The sequence below is a fragment of the Balaenoptera acutorostrata genome, chromosome 1 (genome assembly GCF_949987535.1).
Source record: "Balaenoptera acutorostrata chromosome 1, mBalAcu1.1, whole genome shotgun sequence".
Lineage (NCBI taxonomy): Eukaryota > Metazoa > Chordata > Mammalia > Artiodactyla > Balaenopteridae > Balaenoptera > Balaenoptera acutorostrata.
The window spans coordinates 16,199,366-16,227,337 of NC_080064.1; the positions used below are offsets into that span (position 1 = coordinate 16,199,366).

Consider the following 27,972-nt stretch of genomic DNA (forward strand, 5'->3'; position numbering starts at 1 on the left):
TTCTATGTATTTACAAGCCTTAAAGTTGCTCTAAAGATTTCAAAAGTATTAAGAGTACTTTTCCCAGGGTAGCACTTTTTTTTAAAACAATTCTTGGAGTTCTCTGGTCCACAGCATTTCCTTCTGTTCCAAGGTTATGTATGTTTTGATTACTATTTTGATTTTTTTATTTTCTGAAGCAAGCTGAGAGGCAGGCAGAAAGATCTGATGCCAAAAAAAAAATAAAAAAATCTTTCTTACCTTGTTCACCCCAAACCTTCTTAAATCTGGACTAAATACTATGCTTTAAAACAAACGTGAGGTGCATCTGAAGGGGAGGGAAATTTATTTCTCTGCTTTTCTATTATACAAGTTGTTTACAGAAACTGCAAATTAAAAAATTACACTGGCATTTGCAGTCCTTAAAATAAATTAAAAGTTCTCAACTTTTTTTTTTTTTGCTAAACAGATGTGTTTTTTTTTTAAAGTATGAGTCCTCGTTTAAAAAGAAAAGATTAAAACAGAAAATACTTTCTATAAATAATACATGTATTTTGGTTTTAGTGCTCCCGCCCTCAGGTTTGAAGTTTACTTTTTTCCAGTACCTTTTTCCTCCATGATCACCTTTCTTTCTCTTTCCCCTCTCCCACTCGTGCACACGTGGGGGTTTCTGCGAGAATTGGCCTTGCTGCACTGTGATTGGCGAAGACGTGACACTTTTTATAAAAATACTTAAATTGTTTCTTTTGTTTCATTTTGTGTATTTGAAGTTTTAGTTATCCTCAGACTCCTCTTCTGCTTCCCGCAGCCATGTGAAGAATGCTGTGACAGATTTCAGGGCCACACCCTTCCCATTCTGCTCTGCAGGGTCCTTGCTGCTTTCCCATTTGTAGAAGGCATCCTCAGAGATCACCTCCTCGTCATACAGGCAATCAAAAAACATCCGTAGCAAATCTGCAAGGAGGTGAAAATAAACCATCAGTTTTGGGGGCACTGTAGCTGTGAGAAGACTGTACTTCCAAGCAGTGAATGGATGCACGTGAACTCCCCAGGATAAGAGCATCCATGACACTTCATCACACTCCCTCTTGATAGCATAAGAGCAAAACCATTTGTCTAAAGAAGGGGAGAAGATTTAAGCAGTCTAAACTATTTCCTATTCCTATTATTTTGTTCAATTTGAACTATTTTCTGATATTGCTGAGCTGTTTGATATTATGTAGTTCTCAACCTAAACACGTGAAAATTAAATACAAGAATACTTTTTTTTTTACTTTCTTCTTTATACATTTTGTTTGAAATTTTACAATAAAAATATACTATTTTTACAAATTTTGGGAGGAAAAGGCAGAATGTACTCCCCCCCCAATGTTGTTTTCAAAATGAAAAGAGTAATAATTCATATAAAAAAATGGGTAAAAACTATCTCATCTGGATTTTATCCAGTGAAACGATAGTCGTTGTTTATTGTTTTCAATGTCCAGATGATCTGGGCAATTTTAATCCTCTGTTTTGCTCTCGCAGTGGAAACTTAGCTTATATTGTTGTTCAAAAAAGAGACACTTATAGATAGAATGTCTCTTCAGTTACACCCTGAGGATTGTTTCAATCTTTTCCTTTATTTCCCAGAGGGATTTAACAGCACTAGCCAAGAAGGAAAACTCTGAAAAAGCTACAACCTAAGGAAATGCCAAAGAACTACTTCAGTGCTATCTCTAAAACAGCCAAGTATTTACTATCCACTTTCACAAGTTTCAACTGAATTTTCAAGATTTAACACAATTCAGTTAATTTACCAGCATCACTAAGACTCTGGTGTTCAGGTTACCTTATTTGTCTGGTTAGCCAGAATTAATCATAACTCGTAACTGAAAATTAGTCTAACTGCCTTAATGTCTTTGTTGGGTATCTTGAGGATTCTGAAGAGTATCATCTTCTTTCATTATTAAGACCTGTGTCAAAGAAGGTGAAAAACTGTACTGTACATATGCTAATGCCAAGGTGCCCTAGACCTGCACTGTCCAATAGGGTAGCCACTAACCACATGTGGCTATTTACATTTAAATTAAATGAAATTTATTTCCTCTGTCACAATAGCCACATTTAAGTGCTCAACGGACATATGTGGCTCATGGTTACCATACTGCATGACAGAGATACATTTCCATCATTGCAGAGAGTCTTATTAGCCAGACCTGCCCTAGAATGAGGATTAAATCTCTAATATAAACTAGTGTTTTTGTTATCATTTTCTCATAAAAGTCTAACACTTAAAAACGTTCAGGTCTATTAAAGTTATTGGTTATCTGAGTTTTTGTAACTAGTGATTCTTCTATTATCCACTGTTCAAGCCCATCCAACCATCTCTCATGTCTTGGCCTGGATAAATCTCACCCTCTGGTTGGGTTAATTGTAGCAAGAGGTAAACTTACTGGCAGGTTGATCAAGTTTTACTATTGATGCTTGTAGTGCATAAAGTGCTTGCAGTTCCTTCTCCGTATCTGAGTCCAGGTACTTGATTAAGATCGGCACTCTCTGCTTGATAACAGCAGTGTCTACTCGGAAGGTAGAACAGTCGGCTGGAGGTGATAGAAGAACTGAGCATTAACACACAGAGCCATTTTCAACTTTCTGAGTCGATAAGACACACAAGACTCTGCAAGGAAAGAGGAAGCAAGGGGGTCCAAGGCAAAGATTTTGAAACCCAAAATTTTCTGAAATTCTTAATGGGATATTCTCCCTGAAACAAACAAACAAAAATACAGAGGTGGGGGATATATTTAGAGTGCGGGGTTCCCTCAAGAGCAGCACACTCAGTTCTTTATCTTTAATCGTAATGAAACAGGGACAGTGGTTTCATGACATTCTAAACTACAAAAGGAATTAGAAAGGAAATTAAAGTGATAGTTCATATAAAATCTTTTCACAAGGGTAAAAGAATTAAAACTGTTTTATTATTACTATCAGGATAAGGATTAACTGTGACAGTGGCAAACAACACATTTAATCTGAGCCTTCTGAGGGAAAGGCACAGTAAAAAAGGGGCTAAGAAAAGCATGCTCAGGGCCTGGAAGCATGCGTGGTTTTTTGTTTTTGTTTTTGTTTTTAACTTTATTGATCTTTGCTATTGCTTTCTTTGTTTCTATTTCATTTATTTCTGCTCTGATCTTTATGATTTCTTTCCTTCTACTAACTTTGGGTCTTGTTTGTTCTTCTTCCTCTAGTTCCTTTAGGTGTAAGGTTAGATGGTTTATTTGAGATTTTTCTTGTTTCTTGAGGTAGGATTGTATTGCTATAAACTTCCCTCTTAGAACTGCTTTTGCTGTATCCCGTAGGTTTTGGATCATCGTGTTTTCGTTGTCATTTGTCTCTAGGTATTTTTTGATTTCCTCTTTGATTTCTTCAGTGATCTCTTGGTTATTTAGTAACGTATTGTTTAGCCTCCATGTGTTTGTGTTTTTTACCTTTTTTTCCTTGTAATTGACTTCTAATCTCATAGCACTGTGGTCGGAAAAGTTGCTTGATATGATTTCAATTTTCTTAAATTTACTGAGGCTTGATTTGTGACCCAAGATGTGATCTATCCTGGAGAATGTACTGCGTGCACTTGAGAAGAAAGTGTAATCTGCTGTTTTCGGATGGAATCTCCTATAAATATCAATTAAATCTATCTGGTCTACTGTGTCATTTAAAGCTTGTGTTTCCTTACTAATTTTCTGTCTGGATGATCTGTCCATTGGTTTAAGTGAGGTGTTAAAGTCCCCCGCTATTATTGTGTTACTGTCGATTTCCTCTTTTACAGTTGTAAGCAGTTGCCTTACGTATTTACCCCTTGAACATTATGTAGTGTCCTTGTCTCTTGTAACATTCTTTATTTTAAAGTCTATTTTATCTGATATGAGTATTGCTACTCCAGCTTTCTTTTGATTTCCATTTGCATGGAATATCTTTTTCCATTCCCTCACTTTCAGTTTGTATGTGGCCCTAGGTCTGAAGTGGGTCTCTTGTAGACAGCATATAGATGGGTCTTGTTTTTGTATCCATTCAGCAAACCTGTGTCTTTTGGTTGGAGCATTTAATCCATTCACCTTTAAGGTAATTATGGATATGTATGTTCCTATTACCATCTTCTTAATTGTTTCAGGTTTGTTTTTGTAGGTCCTTTCCTTCTCTTGTGTTTCCCACTTAGAGAAGTTCCTTTAGCATTTGTTGTAGAGCTGGTTTGGTGGTGCTGAATTCTCTTAGCTTTTGCTTGTCTGTAAAGCTTTTGATTACTCCATCAAATCTGAATGAGATCCTTGCTGGGTAGAGTAATCTTGGTTGTAGGTTCTTCCCTTTCATCACTTTACATATGTCCTGCCACTCCCTTCTGGCTTGTAGAGTTTCTGCTGAGAAAAAAGTTGTTAACCTTATGGGAGTTCCCTTGTATGTTATTTGTCATTTTTCCCTTGTTGCTTTCAATAATTTTTGTTTGTCTTTAATTTTTGTCAATTTGATTACTATGTGTCTCGGTGTGTTTCTCCTTGGGTTTATCCTGCCTGGGACTCTCTGCGCTTCCTGGACTTGGGTGGCTATTTCCTTTCCCATGTTAGGGAAGTTTTCGACTATAACCTCTTCAAATATTTTCTTGGGTCCTTTCTCTCTCTCTTCTCCTCCTGGGACCCCTATAATGCAAATGTTGTTGCGTTTAATGCTGTCCCAGAGATCTCTTAGGCTGTCTTCATTTCTTTTCATTCTTTTTTCTTTATTCTGTTCCGTGGCAGTGAATTCCACCGTTCTGTCTTCCAGGTCTCTTATCCGTTCTTCTGCCTCAGTTATTGTGCTATTGATTCCTTCTAGTGTATTTTTCATTTCAGTTATTGTATTGTTCATCTCTGTTTGTTTGTTCTTTAATTCTTCTAGGTGTTTGTTCTTTAATTTTTCTAGGTCTTTGTTAAACATTTCTCGCATCTTCTCGATCTTTGCCTCCATTCTTTTTCCGAGGTCCTGGATCATCTTCACTATCATTATTCTGAATTCTTTTTCTGGAAGGTTGCCTATCTCCACTTCATTTAGTTGTTTTTCTGGGGTTTTATCTTGTTCCTTCAACTGGTACATAGTCCTCTGCCTCTTCATTTTGTCTATCTTTCTGTGAATGTGGTTTTCGTTCCTCAGGCTGCAGAACTGTAGTTCTTCTTGCTTCTGCTGTCTGCCCTCTAGTGGATGAGACTATCTAAGAGACTTGTGTAAGCTTAAGCATGCAGTTTTATTTCCTCTGTAAGTTAGCACTGGGACAAAATCTTGTTTTTAAAAGCAGCTTCTATACTTTACAACTCTGATATTAAAACACCAAAGTCTTATGGTTCTATAGATACTGAAAATTATTTTAAAAATTTTAATGAAGACTTTCCACTTAGCCTGTTATTTTCCTTGGTAAAGAACTAACATTGAAAAAACATTCATCTGAAAACACATTCATGTGACAGAAAATCTTAAACTCTGAAGCTATCTCTATAATGATAAAGACAGACCTGAAATTCTGAACAACTTTTGAGCTGACAGATTTTTTTTTTTTCTACTTCAGTGACAGAAATGTGGATTTCTATCTGAGACTAAGTGGATGATCTCATCAAGTACTGGTAAAAACTATATGCAGCTTGGAACATTTAGGTTTTCTACCAATCTGAATCCTATCCACCTATGTCTTATCATATAAAGTCAACATAAAGCAGGAGAAATAATTGGTATTTTCTTTCCTCATATATGTATTTACATATAATGGCTCTTCTGTTGAGATTAGTCCTTCATTGGTATTAAATAAGAATATTCAAACTGTTCTTTAGAGCTCTTCAATGGAAGACAGGAGGCTTTGAATGTTGGAAGTGAAAAGTAAAGGTAAGGTCACATGTAGCAGAGTATAAAACAACCCAAGGAGCATGCACCAACTTCCTGTTGAACTGAGGAACACAAGGCACGCAGCAAATGCTCACATCTGGGCTCTCTGCAGGCAGTGCAGCTATTCATCCCCCTGCCCGAGACAGCCAGGCATTACAGAGAGACATGGTATCCATTTGGCACAGAAACTGAGCTTTACAGGGCAAGTTTGGAAGGCAATATAAACTCTGACCCATATCATCTCATCAGTAGTTGACATATGGGGGATTTCAGGTGTTAAGAGCTGCCTTCAGAAATATTACTTACCTATAATAGCTGCTTTACAAACGGCTGTCATTAAAGCTCTAAGGAATGTAGGTGAACTCATCTGGCTTTCATCTAGGTTAGCCTGAAATCAAAAGTAAATAGAATAGTTAAAGGTACCCTTGCACACCAGAGAAATTGTTTTCCCCTAAACCTGGCTTTGTCTGGCACTAAGGGCAGACAGGATCATGTTCAACTTTCTTGTAAAAATTAGCCTCCTAATTCACCAGAAAATACTGGGGCTATCGCCAGTTCTGTCTGAAAATGCTCTCAGTAGCAGTATTTCATTTTCAGAGAGCTTACTACTCCCTATCCTTTGCTCATTCAGTTAAACATTGCTGTGTACTATATACATTCAGAAACATAACCATTTAAAAGCATTTTCCCTTCTCAATAAATAAGCCATATTAAGATGATCTATCCAAATCTATAAAGTTGAAAGAACAACTACACCACAACTACACAGTATTTTAAAGCCTACTTTGCTCAGTAGTGTGCAACTATGTTTAGATGTACTAACACTGCTTTCTCATCTTAATTTTAATGTGACTTGGAGGTTAATTTCAAGCATTACCTCAAACAAACCCTTCAGGTGGTGGTGAGAAAACTATTACTCTTTTCTAAGGATGGCAAAAAAATGTATTTAGAGATAAGGTAAATAGAGTAAATGGGCCCCCAATTTATTTTTTAGTTTCCCTTAAGATCTTATCTTTTTTCTATAAAACACTATACTAGTATGGACACCAAGGGGGGGAAAGCGGGGGGGGGATGAATTGGGAGATTGGGATTGATATATATGCACTGATATGTATAAAACAGATAACTAACAAGAACCTGCTGTGTAAAAATAAAATAAATTAAAATTCAAAGAAAAAAACCCCACTATACTAAACCAGATAACCAGCATAAGGAAAATACAAACAAAAGCAGCCATTTTCTAGGCAGGTATTTCAAATATTTTCCAGAGTTTATGCTCCTTATGCCTGTGAACAGAATTAATGCTTATCTCAGCTTCTTTTAATAGCATAGCATAGTATTTTCTACTGAAAGAGTCAGCCTTAAAACGACTGGCTAGGAAAAAATTAAAGATGCCATTTTAGACGTACGTGTTAGAAAGCTAAGAATTTCAAAGATATTTAGAGATCAGTTTAATGTTTATGAATTTTAGAACTGACACAGACTAACCAGCAGCTCTCTCTTTGTTGAATACCTAACCTCGCACATCACCTGGGAGGAACTGGCGGATTCCTGAGAGCAGAATTAAGAGTGGTTAACAAGTCAGATGGCCAGCTCTGCGGGACACTGGCAGAGCTGAACACAGAGGGCCATGATACCTTTTGTTACCGATCTTTTCCCACAGGACAGAAACATGTGGTGGCACTGCTGACAGCTAAGGCTGAGGATAGGGTGGGGCAAGAACTATGCATAAAAGATTTCATGATGATTTATGTGTTATAGCCAGTTGCTGGTATACCTCTTTAAAAAAATATACAGGCTGAAGCCAAAGCTGGTCTAGCCCCAGAAATTACTTCTGCAAAGTCTGAACAATTATTTTTGAAGAATAAATGAGAGAATAAAAACACACCATTACTTTTTGGCCCAACAATACTTTATAAACATGTTGTAGAGCTATTTCAACTGAATATCATTTGAAATCCCCAAGGATTAGACTTCAAGCAGAGTCTGAGAAAAATAAACAAATTAGCTAAATGTGATTAGATAATAAATAACACTTCCAAACCATCTGACTGTTTCTTCTGTTTTAAAGAAACAAATTGCATATTTCTTCTACCAAATAAAGCCAAATACTGTAATTCTAACATTCAAGAATAGAAAAGACACGAAGAAAAGTATCAAGAACACTAAAGATTAAGCAAAGATGTTAACAAAAATGCACAAGGACAATAAGGAAGATGGGTCTGCTAATTGGAATTGATAAGCGAAATCAGATTATTATATAGTACCAGTATCAGACACAGAGCAACAAACACCTTATATGTACTGTCAGCTCAGTGACCATCACGTTTTTGTCTTCTTGCTCCTTTTTTAAAAGTCACCTTTATTAGGTATAATTTACATTCAGTAAAATTTACCCTTCATCTTCTATTTAAGGAGAATAACTGTTGGTCTGGAGTAGGCAGAATAAATACTAATATTTAAAAAATGAAACCCAACATGGACGAAGAGGTAAAAACAGCATCATTTTGCAATACATGAGAAATAGAAGAAATAAAAGACCAAACTGCTGAAATCTATGAAAAATCATGGAGAAGGAGAATGATGTTAAGTATGCAAACATTGACCTGACTTCTAAAACATAAAAGAAGGTGTCTGATGTCAATAATATACCAGAAAGCCTGATGCTGATTCTATGCTAAAATCTATAACTATCATATGAATGGTTTAAAAGTCTTAGAGAGGGCTTCCCTGGTGGCGCAGTGGTTGAGAATCTGCCTGCTAATGCAGGGGACACGGGTTCGAGCCCTGGTCTGGGAAGATCCCACATGCCACGGAGCAGCTGGGCCCGTGAGCCACAGCTACTGAGCTTGCGCATCTGGAGCCTGTGCCCCGCAACGGGAGGGGCCGCGATAGTGAAAGGCCCGCGCACCGCGATGAAGAGCGGTCCCCGCACCGCAATGAAGAGTGGCCCCCGCTTGCCGCAACTGGAGAAAGCCCTCGCACGAACCGAAGACCCAACACAGCCAAAAATAAAATAAATAAATAAATAAAGTAGCTATAAAATTTAAAAAAAAAAATAAATAAAAATAAAAGTCTTAGAGAGTAAAGAGATGGTTATGTTAAGAGGAATAAATACATACATGAAAAACAAGTCATGCTAAACTAACCTTCTTTCCTTTTCTGATACAATCAGTATATGGTAGCTCAGATGGATACAGCCTTCACTTTTCTAGACTTTAGCAAGACATTTGACAAATTATCTAATAAGAGATATCCCCTTATGGACAAGATGAAAAGGTGAACTAGACAGAAGAATGATGTGAAATAATAAACAAGTTAATAGCTGAAATGTCCACAGGGGTGGGATGACATTTGGTCCTAAAAAGTATGCTGCTTTGTCCTTGGTCCTACCCCATTCACACATTTTACCCATAACTCGAATGAGGACAAAGTTGACATATTAATGAAATGCAAGGAGGATACAAAGTGAAAAAGATGGCAAGCAAAATTTATGAACAAGTCAGAATCTAAAATGTCCTGACAAGATTAAAAAAAAAACTGTCTAATTTAAGAAGATAAATGTAAACAGAATTAAATTATTAAGGGACTTCCCTGGTAGCACAGTGGATAAGCCTCCGTGCTCCCAATGCAGGGGGCCAGGGTTCGATCCCTGGTCAGGGAACTAGATCATACATGCATGCTGCAACTAAGAGTCTGCGTGCCACAACTAAGGAGCCGGCGAGCTGCAAATAAGGAGTCTGCCCGCCTGCTGCAACTAAGACCCAGTGCAACCAAATAAATAAATTAAATAAATAAATATTTTAAAAAAAGAAATAAAATTTTAAAACACCATTTTGGTTCAAAACCAAATGCATAAGTTCAGGATGGGAGAGATGACTAACCTGTAGAATATAAAAGAATGGGTACTACAAGACTGAAAGAGCAAGGAGACCTTCAAGATGGCAGAGGAGTAAGACGTGGAGATCACCTTCCTCCCCACAAATACATCAGAAATACATCTACATGTGGAACAACTCCTACAGAACACCTACTGAATGCTGGCAGAAGACCTCAGACTTCCCAAAAGGCAAGAAACTCCCCACGTACCTCGGTAGGGCAAAAGAAAAAAGAAAAAACAGAGACAAAAGAGTAGGGACAGGACCTGCACCTCTAGGAGGGAGCTGTGAAGACGGAAAAGTTTCCACACACTAGGAAGTCCCTTCACTGGTGGAGACAGGGGTAGGGGGGAGGCAGGGGGGAAGCTTCGGAGCCACAGAGGAGAGCGCAACAACAAGGGTGCAGAAGGCAAAGCGGAGAGATTCCTGCACAGAGGATCGGTGCCAACCAGCTCTCACCAGCCCGAGAGGCTTGTCTGCTTACCCACCGGCTGGGACGGGTCAGGGCTGGGAGCTGAGGCTCGGTCTCTGGAGGTCAGATCCCAGGGACAGGACTGGGGTTGGCTGCATGAATACAGCCTGAAGGGGGGGCTAGTGTGCCACAGCTAGCCGGGAAGGAGTCCGGGAAAGAGTCTGGACCTGCCTAAGAGGCAAGAGACCATTGTTTCAGGGTGCGCGAGGAGAGGGGATTCAGAGCACCGCCTAAACGAGCTCCAGAGATGGGCGCGAGCTGCGGCTATCAGCGCAGACCCCAGAGATGGGCATGAGATGCTAAGGCTGCTGCTGCAGCCACCAAGAAGCCTGTGTACAAGCACAGGTTACTATCCTATCCACACCTCCCCTCCCAGAGCCTGTGCAGCCCGCCACTGGTCCTGTGATCCAGGGAAAACTTCCCCGGGAGAACACACTGTGCGCCTCAGGCTGTTGCAACGGCACACCAGCCTCTGCCACCACAGGCTCTCCCCGCATTCAGTACCCCTCCCTCCCGCCCGACCTGAGTGAGCCAGAGCCCCCTAATCAGCTGCTACTTTAACCTCATCCTGTCTGCGCGAAGAATGGACTCCCTCAGGAGAGCTACACACAGAGGCGGGACCAGATCCAAAGCTGAACCCCCAGGAGCTGTGCGAACAAATGAGAGAAAGGAAAATCTCTCCCAGCAGCCTCAGGAGCAGCGGATTAAATCTCCACAACCAACTTGATGTACCAGCATCTGTGGAATACCTGAACAGACAACGAATCATCCCAAAATTGAAGCGGTGGACTTTGAGAGCAACTGTAAAATTGGGGTTTGCTTTCTGCATCTAATTTGTTCCTGGTTTTATGTTTATCTTAGTTTACTATTTAGAGTTTATTATCATTGGTAGATTTGTTTATTGATTTGGTTGCTCTCTTCTTCCTTTTTTTTTTTAATATATATATATAGATGTATATATTTTTTTCCTTTTTCTCTTTTTGTGAGTGCGTATGTGTATGCTTCTTTGTGTGATTTTATCTGTATAGCTTTGCTTTTACCATCTGTCCGAGGGTTCTGTCTGTCCGTTTTTATTCTATTTTTTAGTATAGTTTTTAGCGCTTGTTATCATTGGTGGATTTGTTTTTTGGTTTGGTTGCTCTCTTCTTTCTTTTCTTTTTTTATTACTTTTTAATTTTTAATAATTATTTTTTATTTTAATAACTTTATTTTATTTTATTTATTTATTTTTTTCTCCCGTTTCTTCTGAGCTGTGTGGCTGACAGGGTCTTGGTGCTCCGGCCAGGTGTCAGGCCTGTGCCTCTGAGGTGGGAGAGCCAAGTTCAGGACACTGGTCCACCAGAGACCTCCCGGCTCCACATAATATCAAATGGCGAAAGCTCTCCCAGAAATCTCCATCTCAATGCTGAGACCCAGGTTCCACTGAATGACCAGCAAGCTACAGTGCTGGACACCCTATGCCAAACAACTAGCAAGACAGGAACACAACCCCATCCAGTAGCAGAGAGGCTGCCTAAAATCATAATAAGGTCACAAACACCCTAAAACACACCAGCGGACGTGGTCCTGCCCACCAGAAAGACAAGATCTAGCCTCATCCACCAGAACACAGGCACTAGTCCTCTCCACCAGGAAGCCTACACAACCCACTGAACCAACCTTAGCCACTGGGGGCAGACACCAAAAACAGCTGGAACCACAAACCTGCAGCCTGTGAAAAGGAGACTCCAAACACAGTAAGTTAAGCAAAATGAGAAGGCAGAGAAACAAACAGCAGATGAAGGAGAAAGGTAAAAACCCACCAGACTAAACAAATAAAAAGGAAATAGGAAGTGTACCTGAAAAAGAATTCAGAGCAATAATAGTAAAGATGATCCAAAATCTTGGAAATAGAATGGAGAAAATACAAGAAACGTTTAACAAGGACCTAGAAGAACTAAAGAGCAAACAAACAATGATGAACAACACAATAACTGAAACTAAAAATTCTCTAGAAGGAATCAATAGCAGAATAACTGAGGCAGAAGAACAGATAAGTGACCTGGAAGATAAAATAGTGGAAATACTACCGCAGAGCACAATAAAGAAAAAAGAATGAAAAGAATTGAGGACAGTCTCATTGACCTCTGGGACAACATTAAATGCACCAACATTCGAATTATAGGGGTCCCAGAAGAAGAAGAGAAAAAGAAAGGGACTGAGAAAATATTTGAAGAGATTATAGTTGAAAACTTCCCTAATACGGGAAAGGAAATAGTCAATCACGTCCAGGAAGCACAGAGAGTCCCATACAGGATAAATCTAAGGAGAAATATGCCAAGACACATATTAATCAAACTATCAAAAATTAAATACAAAGAAAAAATATTAAAAGCAGCAAGAGAAAAACAACAAATAACATACAAGGGAATCCCCATAAGGTTAGCAGCTGATCTTTCAGCAGAAACTCTGCAAGCCAGAAGGGAGTGGCAGGACATATGTAAAGTGATGAAAGGGAAGAACATACAACCAAGATTACTCTACCGAGCAAGGATCTCATTCAGACTCGATGGAGAAATTAAAACCTTTACAGACAAGCAAAAGCTAAGAGAATTCAGCACCACCAAACCAGCTCTACAACAAATGCTAAAGGAACTTCTCTAGGCAGGAAACACAAGAGAAGGAAAAGACCTACAATAACAAAACCAAAACAATTAAGAAAACGGTAATAGGAACATACGTATCGATAATTACCTTAAATGTAAACGGATTAAATGCTCCAACCAAAAGACACAGACTAGCTGAATGGATACAACAACAACACCTGTATATATGCTGTCTACAAGAGACCCACTTCAGACCTAGGGACACATACAGACTGAAAGTGAGGGGATGGAAAAAGATATTCCATGCAAATGGAAATCAAAAGAAAGCTGGAGTAGCAATACTCATATCAGATAAAATAGACTTTAAAACAAAGACTATTACAAGAGACAAAGAAGGACACTAAATAATGAACAAGGGATCAATCCAAGAAGAAGATAAAACAATTGTAAATATTTATGCACCCAACTTAGGAGCACCTCAATACATAAGGCAAATGCTAACAACCATAAAAGGGGAAATTGATAGTAACACAATCATAGTAGGGGACTTTAACACCCCGCTTTCACCAATGGACAGATCATCCAAAATGAAAATAAATAAGGAAACACAAGCTTTAAATGATACATTAAACAAGATGGACTTAATTGATATTTGTAGGACATTCCATCCAAAACCAACAGAATACACTTTCTTCTCAAGTGCTCATGGAATGTTCTCCAGGATAGATCATATCTTGGGTCACAAATCAAGCCTTGGTAAATTTAAGAAAATTGAAATCCTATCAAGTACCTTTTCCAGCCACAACGCTATGAGACTAGATATCAACTGCAGGAAAAAAATCTGTAAAAAATACAAACACATGGAGGCTAAACAATACACTACTTAATAACCAAGAGATCACTGAAGAAATCAAAGAGGAAAACAAAAACTACCTAGAAACAAATGACAATGAAAACACGACGACCCAAAATCTATGGGATGCAGCAAAAGCAGTTCTAAGTGGGAAGTTTATAGCAATAAAATCCTACCTCAAGAAACGAGAAACATCTCAAATAAACAACCTAACCTTACACCTAAAGCAATCAGAGAAAGAAGAACAAAAAAACCCCAAAGTTAGCAGAAGGAAAGAAATCATAAAGATCAGAGCAGAAATAAATGAAAAAGAAATGAAGGAAACAATAGCAAAGATCAATAAAACTAAAAGCTGGTTCTTTGAGAAGATAAACAAAATTGATAAACCATTAGCCAGACTCATCAAGAAAAAAAGGGAGAAGACTCTAATCAATACAATTAGAAATGAAAAAGAAGTAACAACTGACACTGAAGAAGTACAAAGGTTCATGAGAGATTACTACAATCAACTATATGCCAATGAAATGGACAACCTGGAAGAAATGGACAAATTCTTAGAAAAGCACAACCTTCAGAGACTGCACCCGGAAGAAATAGAAAATATAAACAGACCAATCACAAGCACTGAAATTGAGATTGTGATTAAAAATCTTCCAACAAACAAAAGCCCAGGACCAGATGGCTTCACAGGCGAATTCTATCAAACATTTAGAGAAGAGCTAACACCTATCCTTCTCAAACCCTTCCAAAATATAGCAGAGGGAGGAACACTCCCCAACTCATTTAACGAGCCCACCATCACCCTGATACCAAAACCAGACAAAGATGTCACAAAGAAAGAAAACTACAGGCCAATATCAGTGATGAACATAGATTCAAAAATCCTCAACAAAATACTGGCAAACAGAATCCAACAGCACCTTAAAAGGATCATACACCATGATTAAGTGGGATTTATCCCAGGAATGCAAGGATTCTTCAATATACACAAATCAATCAATGTGATAAACCGTATTTACAAACTGAAGGAGAAAAACCATATGATCATCTCAAGAGATGCAGAAAAAGCTTTCAACAAAATTCAACACCCATTTATGATAAAAACCCTCCAGAAAGTAGGCATAGAGGGAACCTACCTCAACATGATAAACGCCATATATGACAAACCCACATACAACACTGCTCTCAATGGTGAAAAACTGAAACCATTTCCACTAAAATCAGGAACAAGACAAGGTTGTCCACTCTCACCACTATTAAAATTCAACATAGTTTTGGAAGTTTTAGCCACAGCAATCAGAGAAGAAAAAGAAATAAAAGGAATCCAAATGGGAAAAGAAGAAGTAAAACTGTCACTGTTTGCAGATGACATGATACTATACATAGAGAATCCTAAAGATGTTCCCAGAAAACTACTAGAGCTAATCAACGAATCTGGTAAAGTAGCAGGATACAAAATTAATGCACAGAAATCTCTTGCATTCCTATACACTAATGATGAAAAATCTGAAAGAGAAATTAAGGAAACACTCCCATTTACCACTGCAACAAAAAGAATAAAATACCTAGGAATAAACCTACCTAAGAAGACAAAAGACCTGTATGCAGAAAACTATAAGACACTGATGAAAGAAATTAAAGATGATACCAACAGATGGAGAGATAGATCATGTTCTTGGATTGGAAGAATCAACACTGTGAAAATGACTATACTACCCAAAGCAATCTACAGATTCAATGGAATCTCTGTCAAACTACCAATGGCATTTTTCACAGAACTAGAACAAAGAATTTCACAATTTGTATGGAAACACGAAAGACCCCGAATAGCCAAAGCAATCTTGAGAAAGAAAAACAGAGCTGGAGGAATCAGGCTCCCTGACTTCAGACTATACTACAAAGCTACAGTAATCAAGACAGTATGGTACTGGCACAAAAACAGAAATATAGATCAATGGAACAGGACAGAAAGCCCAGAGATAAACCCACACACATATGGTCACCTTGTCTTTGATAAAGGAGGCAAGAATATACAATGGAGAAAAGACAGCCTCTTCAATAAGTGGTGCTGGGAAAACGGGACAGCTACATGTAAAAGAATGAAATTAAAACACTCCCTAACAACATACACAAAAATAAACTCAAAATGGATTAAAGACCTAAATGTAAGGCCACACACTATCAAACTCTTAGAGGAAAACACAGGCAGAACTCTCTATGACATAAATCTCAGCAAGATCCTTTTTGACCCACCTCCTAGAGAAATGGAAATTAAAAACAAAAATAAACAAATGGGACCTAATGAAACTTAAAAGCTTTTGCACAGCAAAGGAAACCATAAACAAGACAAAAAGACAACCCTCAGAATGGGAGAAAATATTTGCAAATGAAGCAACTGACAAAAGATTAACCTCCAAAATTTACAAGCAGCTCATGCAACTCAATATCAAAAAAACAAATAACCCAATCCAAAAATGGGCAGAAGACCTAAATACACATTTCTCCTTAGAAGATATACAGATCGCCAACAAACACATGAAAGAATGCTCAACGTCGCTAATCATTAGAGAAATGCAAATCAAAACTGCAATGAGGTATCACCTCACACCACTCAGAATGGCCATCATCAAAAAATCTAAAAACAATAAATGCTGGAGAGGGTGTGGAGAAAAGGGAACCCTCTTGCACTGTTGGTGGGAATGTAAATTGATACAGCCACTATGGAGAACAGTATGGAGGTTTCTTAAAAAACTAAAAATAGAACTACCATATGACTGAGGAATCCCACTACTGGGCATATACCCTGAGAAAACCATAATTCAAAAAGAGTCATGTACCACAATGTTCATTGCAGCTCTATTTACAATAGCCAGGACATGGAAGTAACCTAAGTGTCCATCGACATATGAATGGCTAAAGAAGATGTGGCACATATATACAATGGAATATTACTCAGCCATAAAAGGAAACAAAATTGAGTTATTTGTAGTGAGGTGGATGGACCTAGAGTCTGTCATACAGACTGAAGTAAGACAGAAAAAGGAAAACAAATACCGTATGCTAACACATATATACGGAATCTTAAAAAAAAAAAAAGTTATGAAGAACCTAGAGGCAGGACAGGAATAAAGACACAGATGTAGAGAATGGACCTGAGCACACGGGGAGGGGGAAGGGGAAGCTGGGACAAAGTGAGAGAGTGGCATGGACATATACAGACTCCCAAATGTAAAATAGCTAGCTAGTGGGAAGCAGCCGCATAGCACAGGGAGATCAGCTTGGTGCTTTGTGACCACTTAGAGGGGTGGGATAGGGAGGGTGGGAGGGAGATGCAAGAGGTAGGGGATATGGGGATATATGTATACGTACAGCTGATTCACTCTGTGATACAGCAGAAACTAATACAGCATTGTAAAGCAATTATACTCCAATAGAGATGTTAAAAAAAAAAAAAAGACTGAAAGAGCAGTTTGAGCTCAGTGTAGTGAGCCTGCCAGAAGCACAGAGTTAAAAAAAAAAAAAAAAAAAGCAAAAAGCACCACCTAACTCTGTACTGTTGGACCACACCTGGTGATCATGCTCAGTTTGCACATGTCACTTTGAGAGGAATGTTCAAAATCCAGGTTATGTTTGTATGAGAATAACCAGACAAGGGTCTGGATATCAAGATTTCAGGAAGGAATGAAAGAACCTAGAGGGGGAGATAGGGATATATCTTATTGACTAGTATAAATTACTTAAAAAAGATTCTGAATTAGGTGAGATGATAGATTATCATATAGACAGCAGGGAAAATAGGTAAAAAAACCAATTTATCAGAAGTTTCATTATTTCTCAGTGCCTGGAAATGAGTTGTTAAAAAAACAACAGCCCATTAGAAGGACTACAAAACAAGATATATGCAAGAGGGAGAGAACTAGATTAGCCTTCAACGGCTTTCTTTCAACTTGGATTAGTATATGATCCCATGGAAATGTGCACAAATAAAACACATGGACATAAACAGAAGTTACTATTTAAAGGAATACAGTAACAAATTAAAAACGGACATGATCAACAGACTCCACAACACAAGATAAATAAGATATAAAGTTTCCAGAAGGGAGCGTTGTTATTAAAATCTCAGTCAACACATTTAATAATAATTATATATTGCTTATTAATTTTATCCAGATTAGTATTTAAAACATGAGAACATTAAGAAAGAAATGCAAATTTTTGAATGGTAAAATGCAGGGTGTATCCAAAACTAATGAGAGATCCAGAAAAATGGCTTATGTTCTGAATATTTTTACCTGACTTTATAAAAGACTACAAATCTTATAAAAATAGAAAAACAGGATTAGTTTCAAATACATAAACATGTAAGAATAAAAACTAACTTCATTAAAGTTAAAAACTCCCATTAAGTGCGAGGGTAAATATGTGAATGAAGGGGATCCCACAAGAATCTTTCTTGCAGAGATATCAGGGAAAGTGACATAGTCTTTATACCTCTACCCAGTCAAAGATCTGTTCATCATTTGCTTTGTCCTCAATAATGAGTTTCTCAAGTCGCTTATACAGCTCTTCGGCAGAGAGTTCTTTCTTTGAAAGTGCTTCAGAGGAACAGGAACCATCAGACTCTATAAAGTCCAACTTCTGTAACATACAGTGTTAAACGTTATTAACATAATTCAATATTATTATCACCCTGAGAAGAAAACAAAGTCATGGGCTATCTTTTCTATTGCACATGGAATCAAAATGATCAGCAGAAGCCATTCTATATTTATTGTTCTAAAAGATTCTCACTCCATTATCCTTCTGAATATTTCCCCATTTTTTAATACTGCATAGCCCTGCTTCTTCTTAAAAACAAAAGCTTACTTCTCCTCCAAATCATTCTGAGTTTCAGTCTTTTTAAAAAATTTAAGTATATCTGACATACAATATTATATTAGTTTCATGTGTACAACAGTGATTTGCCATTTGTATACACTGTGAAATGGTCACCACAATAAGTCTAGTCATTATCTGTCACCATACAAAGTCAATACAATACTATTGACTGTATTCTCCATGCTATACATTACATCCTCATAACTTATTTATTTTATAGCTGGAAGTCTGTACCTCTTGACCCCCTTCACCTATTTCACCCCTGCCAACCCCCCCTTCCCCTCTGGCAACCAACTACCTATTCGCTGTATCTATGGGTTTTGATTTGTTTTGTAGACTCCACATATAAGTGAAATCATGCAGTATTTGTCTTTCTCTTGACTTATTTCATTTAACATAATACCCTTGGGTGCTTCAGTCTGGCTTTTAGCTGTGACATAGCTCTAAGGCAGGGCGGGAGTACTGGCAAGGGTACAATTTAACTCCCTTTCTGCAGCTGATGATTTAGTGTCACTATTACCACCGAGCTGTCAAAAACTCTACAGTTTTAGTTTTGTCAAGTCCTTCAAACACCTCTTGACCATTCTGAATCCGAGTGTGAGAAACGATGCCATAATTGTTTAACTCTTAGATGGGTAGTTAAAAAAATCAATAATCAAAATGATTTTTCATTTTCAAGGGTATAAGGAAATGAGGTACATAAGTATGTTTTGCCTTATGAAGTTTCTCTATGCAAAAACCATGAATATTAAAATATTAAAGATTATTAACATATTTTCCTCTAATACCTTAGAAGACTCTGATATATTCCTATACCCTCCTTTGATCCACAAAGAAAAAACTACCTTGAATTCTGTGAAAAAAAAATTTCATTCTATCGTTTTAATTGTCTTTACCACTTATGTCCATTTTAAAATATATTCCTATAAAGTTTAGAAACATGATTCAGTATTACAATTTTTCTGATTCAATGTTGATAAATATCCCAACCACCACATTTCAATATACATACAAAATCACAAGAAGATGGCCATAAGTTCTTTTAAGAACAGGCAATTTTTCACAGCCTTGAAACATTCTCCAAATTTGTTCTAACACTCTTAGGTGTTTGAACACCTACACAGAATACTTTTTTTTTTTTTAATTTTTTTTTCTGCCTTTATTTTTTATTTTTAAATTTATTTATTTATGGCTGTGTTGGGTCTTCATTTCTGTGCAAGGGCTTTCTCTAGTTGTGGCAAGTGGGGGCCACTCTTCATCGTGGTGCGCAGGCCTTTCACTGTCGTGGCCTCTCTTGCTGTGGAGCACAGGCTCCAGATGCGCAGGCTCAGTAGTTGTGGCTCACGGGCCTAGTTGCTCCGCGGCGTGTGGGATCTTCCCAGACCAGGGCTCGAACCCGTGTCTCCTGCATTGGCAGGCAGATTCTCAACCACTGCACCACCAGGGAAGCCCCACAGAATACCTCTTTAAGCTACCCTAAACCTACATAGATGATTGAAGGTCTGAGAGTGATTAACAACAACAGCAAAGTCAAACATGAATTACATTGCTCATTAATATGACATAAAAATGTGAAAGTGAACGTCTTCACCATGGCCAAACAGAGTCAGTGGTGAGCTGTAAAGTTTACCTTGGTCATTGGAGAGAAACATTTATTTCTCAGAATCCCTGTGTTTCTGTATACGTTATCTAATCCTCCTAGAACCTAGAAGGCTGGGCTTCAAATTTATGGATCAGCTCATCACTACCTCTTGCAGAATGTACTCGGGTTTCCAGAAAAAGGGCATTAAACCAGCCATTTTAATTTTTATTTATTTTGGCTGTGCTGGGTCTTCGTTGTGGCTCATGGGCTCTCTAGTTGTGGTGCACAGGCTTCTCTAGTTGCAACATGCCAGCTCAGTAGTTGCGGCACACAGGCTTAGTTCCCTGACCAGGGATCGAACCCAGGCCCCCAATGCATTGGGAGTGTGGAGTCTTAACCACTGGACCACCAGGGGAGTCCCTAAACCAGCCATTTTAGAAGAAAGCTAAAATTCAGGATACAGAAGGCCAAGTTTTCTGGAACCTCATTTTTTTGTCTTTTAAACATTTTTATTAATAACAACATCATTTGTAACTGAGTGAGTTCCTCTCTATGCTCAGTGTTTCTTAAACATTATCTCATTTAATCCCCATAAAAATTCTACCAGATAGTTATTATAAGCATTTCATATGTGAGGAATATGACGCTTAGAGAAATCAAGTAATTTGCTTAAAGTCTTAAATGGTAGAAAACTGGAACCTGAATCCAGGTTTATTTGACTTCAAATCAGGGTGCCATATGTTTTCATTTCTCTTGGATATAAACCTAGAAGTACAACTGCTGGGTCTCATGGGAATTCTGTGAGAAAACATCCTTACGTAGTTATTTTCATAAATTACATCTTTATACAATGTATGCCCATTAACACATATTTAGTTATTTTCTTATGGATTTGCCTTTTAAATCATATAGCAAAGAAAATGAGGAGCTACAACCAAAAACATAATAATACTTGTTTTTATATTTACCTGTGTGGTTACCTTTACCAGTTATCTATATTTCTTTGTATGGCTTCGAGTTACACTCTAGTGTTCTTTTGCTTCAGCCTGAAAGACTCAGTTTAGCAGGGGAGGTCTACTAACTCATTTAGTTTTTATCTGGGAATGTCTTAATTTCTTCTTCATTTTTATAGGAAATATTGCCAGATATAAACAGTCTTTAAATTTTAGTACTTTAGTTATTCTTTTTTTTTTTTTGGCTGCATTGGGTCTTCGTTGTTGCGCGTGGGGCTTTCTCTAGTTGAGGTGAGCGGGGCTGCTCTTCACTGTGGTTCACAGACTTCTCACGGCGGTGGCTTCTCTTGTTGCAGAGCTCGGGCTCTAGGTGCGCGGGCTTCAGTAGTTGTGGCACGCAGGCTCAAGAGCTCAGGCTCAGAAGTTGTGGCGCACGGGCTTAGTTGCTCTGCGGCATGTGGGATCTTCTCGGACCAGGGCTCGAACCTGTGTCCCCTGCATTGGCAGGCGGATTCTTAACCACTGCACCACTAGGGAAGCCCAGTACTTTAAAAATATCATTCCAGTGTCTTTTGACAGCCATAGTTTCTGATGATAAATTGGCTGTTAATCTTATTGAGGCTTCTTTGTATCTGACGAGTCTCTTCTCTCTTGATGCTTTCAAGATTTCTTCTTTGTTTTTGTCTTTCAACAGTTTCATTATATCTTGATGTGAAACTGACTTTATCCTGCCTGGAGTTTGTTGAAATTCCTAGATGTGTAGATTCATATCTTTGATCAAATTTGGGAAGTTTTTGACCATTATTTCTTCAAATACTTAAATACTTTCTTCTGCTCCTTTCTCCCTTCTCTGGGACTACATTATGTATATACTGATGTGTTTGATGGTGTCCCCTAGGTCCTTAGACTCTGTTAATTTTTCTTGATTCTCTTTTCTTTGCTCCTCAAACTGAGCAATTTCTTTTTTCAAAGCCTCTTTATATGTTAAATGGATTATTTTTTCAATATGTATTATTACAATTTAAAGTTTTCTTTAAAAAATAAACTATAGGCACTTTTTAAAAAATTCAGTGATATTCAGTTTCATATAACAATGCCAGAAATTTCATTACCAAAACAATTAGTAAAAGAGTGTATCTGTTGTGAATATTGAAGATGGATTTTCATCATAGTAAATTAGTGCTGAATCAGTGATTCCTGACTGACTGAGCAATTTCAATTGCCCTGTTTCCAAGTTCACTGACTGATTCTTCTGCCTGCTCAAACCTGCTGTTGAAAGAGTCTAATTTTTCATTTCAGCTATCATCATTTTTCAGTTTCTACTTGGTTCCTTTTTATAATTTCTACCTCTTTACCAGTATTCTCAACTTGTTCAGTTCATCATTCTGATTTCCTTTATTTCTTCGTCCATGGTTTTCTTCAGCAACTTGAGCATATTTAAGTCAGTTAAAGTCCTTGTCTAGTATTCCCAATGTTTGGGCTTCCTCAGGGATGCTTTCTGTCATTTTCTTTTTTTCCCCTGTGAATGAGCTGTATTTTCCTGTTTCTTTGAATACTTTATAATTTTTTGTTGAAAACTAGACAGTGTAATGTAGTAAGTCTGGACATCAGATTCTCTCCCTCACCCAGTATGATGTTGCAGTCATCTGTTTAGTGACTTTTAGACAAGGACTATATTCCTTCTCGTATATGGGTACTGAAGTCTCTGATCCATTATCTCTGCAGTCAGCCAGTGACCTTTCAGAGATTTCAGTGAATGCCTGGATCCAATGAGAAAAAGAGAGGGGTGTGGGGGCGTGGGGAAGACATAAATGTGTTCTGTTTAAGTTCTTTGACAGACCCCATCCAAGAAGTTGCTTCAGGGTGAGGAGCTGAAACGACATCAAGGTCCTGCACAAGATACTCGGTGAACTGCTAGGCAGGTTAAAAGACACAACACCAATCTTCAGAGGACAAGGTCTTTACTGCTCAACATGGCGCCAGAAAGAAGGTGCTACTGTCTCCTCAGCTGTCTGTCACAAAGCTGGGGGCTGATAGCTTTCTATGCAAAACACCAAAATCACTGGAATTTACCAGACTCTTTTTTTCATCAAGCATCCTCCTGGTGTTGGTAGTGCATGTGTTCCACTCCATAATTCCAAAATAGCTGATTCTAACAGACCTTCTCAGCTCAATAGTTGTTGCAGTGGAGGGACTAATTCTGGACCTTCTTACTACATCATCTTCCCTCCATCCATACACTGATTTTTAAATTTTAAATTAACCTTACATTCCTGTGATAAGACCTACCTAGTTATGATGTATTATCCTTTTTATATACTGTTGCATTTGATTTGTGAAAATTTTGTTGACAAGATTTTCTCTGTGTTAATTAGGAATACCGGTCTATAGTTCTCTTTTCTTGAAATGCCCTTGATTTTTTTTTTTTTTTTAAAGTATTTTTTTTTTTTTTTTAAGAAATTCACGTTCTTTATTTATTTATTTATTTATGACTGTGTTCTTCGTTTCTGTGCGAGGGCTTTCTCTAGTTGCGGCAAGTGGGGACCACTCTTCATCGCTGTGCGCGGGCCTCTCACTATCGCGGCCTCTCTTGCTGCGGAGCACAGGCTCCAGACGCGCAGGCTCAGTAATTGTGGCTCACGGGCTCAGTTGCTCCGTGGCATGTGGGATCTTCCCAGACCAGGGCTCGAACCCGTGTCCCCTGCATTGGCAGGCAGATTCTCAACCACTGCGCCACCAGGGAAGCCCTGCCCTTGATTTTGTTATCAATTTAATGTTGGCCTCACAGAATGAGTTGGAAAATAAGTCTCTCCTGTTCAATGTTTTAGAAGAATTGGTGTAGAATTCTTTGCAGAATTGGCATTATTTCTCCCTTAAATGTTGGGTGGAATTCATCAGTGAACTCACCGGAGCCTGGAGTTTTCTTTGTGAGAACGTTAACTACTTCAATTTCTTTCATAGATATTCAGGTTATCTATTCTTCTTCTTGAGTCAGCTCTAGTAGTTTGTGTCAAGAAATTTACTCATTTCAACTAAGTTGATGTATTTATTGGCATAAACATTATTCGCAAAATTCTCTTACCTGTTGTTATGTGTAGAGTCTATACAATGTCACCTCTCTCATTCGTTTTATTAGAAATCTGTGCCTTCTCTTTTTTATTTTTCCTGGTTAGTCTGGCTAGGGGTTTATCAATTTTATCTTTTCAAAGAACCAGCTTTTGACTTCAGTGACTTTTCTCTACTGTTCTTCTGTTTCACTGACTTCTGCTCTGATTCTTGTTATTTCCTTTTTTCTATTTACTTTGAGTTTTATTTGCTCTTCCATTTTCTAATTTTGTAAGGTTGAAGCTGAAGTTACTGATTTGTGACCTTACTTGTTTCCTACATACAGGTGTTCAGTGCTAAAAATTTTACTCTAAGTATGGCTTTAGTTGCATCCCACAAATTTTGATGTGTTGTGTTTTCATTTTCATTCCGTACAAAATATTCTTAAAATCTTTTATGATTTCTCGTTTGACTCACGGGTTATTTAGAAGTGTGTTATTAAGTTTCTAAATATATGTTGCCCTTATCCTTAAAGGTTAGTTTATTTGGAAGTCAACTCTAGATTAACTGATATTTCCTCAGCACTTTAAGATTATTCTGGGACTTCCCTGGTGGTCCAGTGGTAAAGAATCTGCCTTACAATGCAGGGGACACGGGTTCGATCCCTGGCCAGGGAACTAAGGTCCCACGTGTCATGGGGCAACTAAGCCCATGCGCCGCAACTACTGAGCTCGTGCACCTCAACTAGAGAGCCTGCGTGCTGCAAACTACAGAGCCCACACGCTCTGGAACCTACACGCCACAACTACAGAGCCCATGCACCCTGGAGCCTGTGTGCCACAACTAGAGAGAGGCCTGCGCTCTGCAACAAAGAGCCCGCGCGCTTCAATGAAAGATCCCATGTGCCTCAACTAAGACCAGATGCAGCCCCCTCCCAAAAAAAAAAAAGATTACCCCACCATCTTTCATTGTTATCTATGTATACTTTGATAACAATTGGCTTTCATTGTTGCTATTGCAAAGTCTGCTTTTCCTTTGTAGGTAATGTGCTTCTTCTTTCTAGCTACTTTAAAATCTTTTTTTGCTTGTTTTTGATATTATGCAGTTTCACTAAAATGTAACTATCCTATGTGGTATACATGTGCTTTCTATATAGATTCATATATTTTTCAGTTCTGGAAAAGTCAGCCACAGTGTCTTCAAATATTGCCTCTTCTCCATTCACCCTATTTCCCCTTCTAGGACACCAATTGGACACATGTTAGACTTTCTCATTCTATCCTCTAAATTTCATAACATCTCTTAGAATTCTGTCTAGTTTCTTCTCCTTCTTTTTTTATATCTGCCCAGTCATTTTGACTACTCTCTTCATGTTTGCTCATTTTTGTGATTCCCTCTTTTTAAAATAATGTTATTTTATATGCTGAGTGATGATTCCATTATCTCACGTCTTTGGAGTCTACATCTTGCACTTATTGTCTGTTTACTGTCACTCATGGTTACCTGTTTCGTTATATGTTAAATGAACTCTAAGTATTAACTCATATATTTAGATAATGTTAATTTGTAGAAAGTAAGAGCTTTATAGTTCTTGAGTATAGTTTTCTCCAAAGAGCATTTTGGTTTGCTGCTTCTTGGAGCCAGGGTAATATTGAACTAGGACCATTTCAACATCTTCAAGATCTCTGGCAGCGCTTATAGGCAACACACCCTTTACATATGCTTACTGCTCAGAGTCGATTTCATCTTTGGCTTTTTTCCCCCTTATTCGTTTTGTTACTTGGGAATTTCTTCCACTTTTTATAAGCCCAGCTATGCAAGATAAATTATGCCTTATGTAGGTTCTTATTATCATGGCAGGAGTGCTCCTCAGTGTATCTAGACTACAACCAAAAGGAAGCTAAAGTCCACAGTTAACCTAATGTCTTTATCCAGCTTAAATATATCCAGCTTAAAATATACTTAAAGTCATTTTCAGATTGCTTTATTATTTTCTTTTTTACCTAAGAGTGATTTTTTTCTTCTTATTGCCGATTTTGTTGGCTGTCTTAGCATTTATTTTCCTCAGGTGTTTTAGGATTCTGACTTGCAGGATCATTTTGAGAGGAAGTTTTTTTGTTTTGTCACTCTTCTTTTTATGGTTGCCTCTATTTGATCCCCCACAATTCTTTACTTAGGACCAGATTATATTGACTATGGAACCTTCTGCCTTGTTGTGGATTTCTGAATCCAGTTACCAAGTCAGTAGGCAGCTTAGCTAAGGTTCTGCCTATAAGACTATATCTACTTCCTTGTATTTATTTATCGAGTTTCCACTCAGTGACATGCAGTAAGCCTGTCTCCAATCTTCTACCTTGAAGGGGCATCTAGACCCTATTACTCCACAGAAATAACTTCTACCTGTCTCTATTTGCTTTCAGACCCAGAGCTCAGAAGACTTGCTGCTTTAGCCCTATTAACCCTGCTTTATTTATCAATTTCATTTCTGGTTCATGGAGACGTGTAGCTTGTTTTCTAAGTGTGGCTAAGTCCTTAAATTTTTCTTTTCTTTTTTACCTATCATCTAATGAATGCAAAGACAAAAAGCTACGATGTTGTTAAAAGTTGCCTGGTGAGAATCGTGATTGATTCTGACGAGAGATCAGAAAATATTTGTCCGTAGGAATCACAAGGTTTTTTTTGGGTAAAGTGGCTTTAAAGCATGGACTTACAATGACATCTTGACCATGATTCCTATTTTGGTCTAATTTTAATAACTGGAATACTAGTACAAATACCTTTATCTCCTCTAAGAAACAGACCAACTACGATCAAACAGGAAGGTACAAGCCTTGCTCTTACTCACCTGCTCCAAGAGAAAATTATGTACATCTTCCCCTTCTGGTAAAAAATCCTTCCAGCTGAGGTCAGCCTCCCTCCATAAGGCTCCCACTTTCTTATGGCTCTAAAACAGAGATTAAGTCCAATCCATTTACTTTTACATTGGAAGGAGAAAAAGAAGTCAAGAGTACAGAAGTTTGAAGGAAGGCTAAAAAACTGAAACTTTTCCTTGCTGATATGAAGTTAATTTCTTAGGACTCTTAGCTTTCAAACTGAGATGTCTGAATGTTCATAAATGTAATGGTAAATGAAGTACAGTTGCTTAACGTTCAATAATTTCTTCTACCAGATGACTAATCTGGGGATCTGCAAGCTGGTGTTTGGGGTTTATGAATATAATCACCTAAAAAGAATCCAATTCACAGAGCTTATAAATTCAAAACTGTCTCTTTTCCTGGAGAGTGCTATATGCATCTGCTATTAAAGCCATTCAATAAGCCTCCCTGGAGTCCCTCTTCAAAGTAGATTATGATTATGCTACCTAACATGAGAATGACTAAGGAAGTCATTGCTCCTGATCAAGGAATGAGAATTATTTCAAGGGCAAGAAAAAGTGGAAGGTTGAGCCCAAGAAACAACAGAGAAGAGCTGCTGTCAGGTGGAAAACTGATGAGGAGGTACAAGTCCACTGCCTGAACAAAATCACAGTGATAAAGGAAAATGTCAGGCTTTGAGGCTGCATCTGTCATCTAAGGAACATGTACTAGTTATTTCACAGACTAACTTGCCCAAGGTATAGCTGATAACCTGGCAGAGTCAGGATTTAAACTCAGGCTAATTCCAGAGCTTATATTCTATGAGAATTTTGTTTTAGTTAGGAGAAGTGAGAATTTGCTTTCTGTTTCTACAAATAAAAGTTAACAAGAATTTGAATTTTAAGGACTAAAGTCAAGTAGGTAGAAGAGGAGAAAATTCTGGAGCTACAAATTAGGGTTCAATAAAAACTTTAGTGCCATCAAGCAAAGAATATTAAGAACAAATAGATAATCA

General features: G+C 38.0%; 1 protein-coding gene across 17 annotated transcripts in view; it reads right to left on the reverse strand.

Moving 5' to 3' along the window:
- Nucleotides 1-302: 302 nt before the first annotated feature.
- Nucleotides 303-27,972, reverse strand: part of EIF4G3 (eukaryotic translation initiation factor 4 gamma 3) — a 398,991-nt gene continuing 371,321 nt past the window's right edge. For all 17 annotated transcript variants that reach the window (XM_057547118.1, XM_057547116.1, XM_057547082.1 and 14 more), the window contains 5 exons: nucleotides 26,948-27,046; nucleotides 18,136-18,282; nucleotides 6,160-6,241; nucleotides 2,412-2,558; nucleotides 303-933 (listed from right to left, as the gene is read on the reverse strand). In XM_057547118.1, the coding sequence (XP_057403101.1) occupies nucleotides 752-933; nucleotides 2,412-2,558; nucleotides 6,160-6,241; nucleotides 18,136-18,282; nucleotides 26,948-27,046 (657 nt within the window). In that variant the 3' untranslated portion in view covers nucleotides 303-751. The remainder of the gene's footprint in view (nucleotides 934-2,411; nucleotides 2,559-6,159; nucleotides 6,242-18,135; nucleotides 18,283-26,947; nucleotides 27,047-27,972) is intronic.